The 3,514-nt window shown below is 25.3% G+C and overlaps 1 protein-coding gene across 1 annotated transcript; it reads right to left on the bottom strand.

Annotated features, from left to right (window-relative positions):
• Positions 1–219: 219 nt before the first annotated feature.
• Positions 220–2,565, bottom strand: Smp_055810 (putative inositol 5-phosphatase; the record flags this gene model as incomplete). Its single annotated transcript, XM_018789925.1, has 2 exons — positions 220–896; positions 2,559–2,565. The coding sequence occupies 2 exons, from the start codon at positions 2,563–2,565 to the stop codon at positions 220–222; spliced, it is 684 nt and encodes a 227-aa protein (XP_018655319.1).
• Between the last annotated feature and the right edge of the window lie 949 nt (positions 2,566–3,514).

The raw sequence follows: 3,514 nt of genomic DNA, 5'->3' as shown, positions 1-3,514 counted from the left end.
AATAAGAGAAAGAGAGAAAATCGTATGTTGTTTTCCTGATCAAACATTACTAATCTTTTCTTATTACCAAACGATTAGCATGATGTAAAATATATATCGATGAGTTAGTGAAATATCAGGTTAGATAATATATATTTCTATTTATATATATACTGAATGATATCGTTAGTTTAGTCTGATTTTGTTTAAATGAAAGAAAAATGAAAACATGATATTCATTCATAAGTTATCAATAGATTTCCCATTTAATTGATCTACAGAATTAGAGACTATTATACTACATGGTGATGATATATGCAAATCATCATCTTTTTCATGTAATTCTATTGTCTCCTCTATACAATAACCATTCAATTTTATTTCTGATTGATCGTTGATACTGTTCAACAATACAGGATCATTATTATCGTTATTATTATTATTATTATCATTACAATTGTCTATAATCGATGAAACAGTATGTAATTCTTGTGATGTAGTATTTGTAATTTGTGTTGGTTCATTTACTGATTGTTCATTGATGTTTTCATCTTCATTCTCATCCAACTCATTACATGTATTCTTATTATTATCAGTGGTTTTATTATCAGATAGAATAGTTAATGAATCAGTAGTAGTTTGTTTCATCATCAAATCTATTCCATTATGTTTTTTCAATGATAAACAATGAGTAAAATGTTCTAAAAATAATAAAGAATTATTTAAATTTACACCACATAGAAAACATTCAAATTTTTTACTACTATTATCTACTGAATCTAATAATGATGATGATGAAGATTGATTTTTTAAATTTCCATGCATACTACTTAAATGATAATTTGCCATTTTCTCATCTAAATAATATGTTTGACAATCAATACAACCATATAGTTTACCAAGTGAATGTAATTTTTCTAATAATAATTTAATTTCATGATTAGTTAATTTTGTCCAATCAAAATTTGACCAAAGTGTTATAGGTTGATTTTGAATATTGAATGTTGAACCGACATTGATACTTTGTTGTTGTTGTTGTTGTTGTTTGAAGGGATTAGAAACGTTACTAGATAAAAGAAGTAAACAAGAAAACAATAATTATTGATTGAACACTTACATGTTATTGTTAACTATAATTATCAAATAAAAATATTAAAAATTATTTAACTGAATCAAAATGAGAAATTTATATTTTTAAAAAAGAAATAAAGATCAAAGTATCATTTTAAACAACAATAAAATTGAAATTAATGATTCCTTGTTTTTTTTCAAATTGATCATTGAATCTTAATTAAATTGTTAAAGTAATCATTCGATTCAATGATTAAACAATGATTATCACTTTAAATCCTGTTATTAACAAATATTTTCTATTAAATTCCTTGAGATTGTCCCTTATTCAAACAAATTACTTTGATTAACAAAAAACTATGTTTTTGTTTTAGATATCACAATTAATGGACAACGTTTGAGCAACTCTAAAATGACCATGGAATGTCCACTTACTTACTAGGGTTCAATTAGGATTATAGATTAATGTGAGGAATAAGGAATAGAATTTATAGTTGAACGTTACAGTGAGGAATTAAATTTAATGTTATTATCATGAACATGAACATTAGCTATAACACCAAAATGATATTTAACCAAATAAATGAATGGATGAATTTCGCGTAACAATTCAAGACCTACTATCTTAAGTATGATTGGTTCATCCATAAATTACAATCTCGTCAAATTATTATATTTCTAATAATAATATATATACTATTTTTCAAAATGAAAAGAAAGTAGTATAAACTGAATTTTTGATTTAAGTAAAACATTAATCTTTAATTTAACGATTTATAGAAATTAAATTCAATAATTTGAAAACTATCGTATAAAAAATCATCAACTTCTCAATAAACAGAATTTATAAGCAAAGATGGATAGTGGATAGCAGTGGAATCCAGGACGCGCGTTTCGTACACAATATGCACATATGCCAATTAGAGACTGACCAGTTGCAGTCCTAAACATCAATGGGAAGATTCAAACAAACAATACTAAGTGAATTTAGAGAGAAGTTGTTTAAAAATTTATAATTGGATACCACATTATACATTACGTAAAATGTGCACATGGGTATAATTTCAAGACTAAAGTAGTCCAAAATATAAACTTCCGAATAAATTAAGAATTTATACTAAACCTCAAGTGGATAAATATTTTTAGCAAAGAGGTTTTAATGGGAACCTGTCAAGTTTTCAAAATTAGTTAATTAATTGGACTATCATTGAATACCTGAAAGAACTGAATAACTGTTATAAGGAGGAGGCTTCCCTGAAAATATAACTAAAAAAATATCAGAGACTCAAGTTAATTAGTTAAAGAGACATAAATATACAAAGATTTTCATAAATACTTCCTTATCGAATTAAATTAAATATTTAGTAGATGAACTAACAGCACCAACCTCTCATCAATAGATCAAATTGAAGAATTATAGTCCATCGATAGAATACAAGCATTTACACGACAAAATTAGTAAGTTAATCATGCAAATAGAAAAAGAAAAACTGGCAAATTAATCATACCTTTCATGTCTTGTCGTCGCTATTGATGAAAGTGTTGTCTTACTCAACGATGAACAATTTCCTTCTTCCAATTTGATATTACAGTTTTCCCATATTTGTGATTTTTCCAAATTCTTTAAAAATAAAATAAAATAAAATAATTCTTAGTTTAAATTTATACAAATAACAGTTGATTGATTAAAAGAAACGAAAACACTTCGTTCAATGATTCTCTGATATACTATAGTCAAGATTTTTTTGACTTAGACAATTTAAAGTGGATTGGAATATGTAAGTACACTGATTTTATGTGTAAACCGACCTAAAAGAAAAGTGTATTCAAAGGTATATTCCTTTAATTACTTATATCATATATTAGTCAGTTGTCAACAAGTTGGAACTATTGACTAATAACGAAATAATTATCATATTACACCATACCAATAAATTTAAACAGTACCAAATATTTTTAAGGTCATTTGGTTTATTTTTTCAGATTGATCACACTAAAAATGAGCATTCAATCCATTAAATGAAAGTAGAATGAAAAAAGCGTTTAAAAAAAAATAAGAATTCTTTCATTAATGTTAATTTGACCACCGCAATTACATTTAAATATTTAGCTACTGATTAATTTATAAGTAGTAAAATTAAATTACGACAATTTATTAGTCGGAGTTTGCTGATGTGAAATGCTGTAAGTATTGAGAAAACAATAGAAATTATCCTTGACCATGTACTTGTTGGAAATTTAATTACGAAACTGATAACTAAAAAGTTAAGCATGTAAATTAACTGTGAAATTCAACTCCTCAATATAACAGAACATGTTGTTAAATACAGTAGCAATTTTTGTAACTTCCTTTTAATGATAAGTAAATGAGAGAATTGATATTTATTATAAAGCGGTGTTTATTCCTAATTTCAATGAAATGTCAAAGCAGACATATATGTATATATTTAAGCAGATGACATAA

The sequence above is a fragment of the Schistosoma mansoni genome, chromosome W (genome assembly GCF_000237925.1).
Source record: "Schistosoma mansoni strain Puerto Rico chromosome W, complete genome".
Lineage (NCBI taxonomy): Eukaryota > Metazoa > Platyhelminthes > Trematoda > Strigeidida > Schistosomatidae > Schistosoma > Schistosoma mansoni.
The sequence above is the reverse complement of the archived record's forward strand: the minus strand, read 5'-3'. Positions and strand labels throughout refer to the sequence as shown.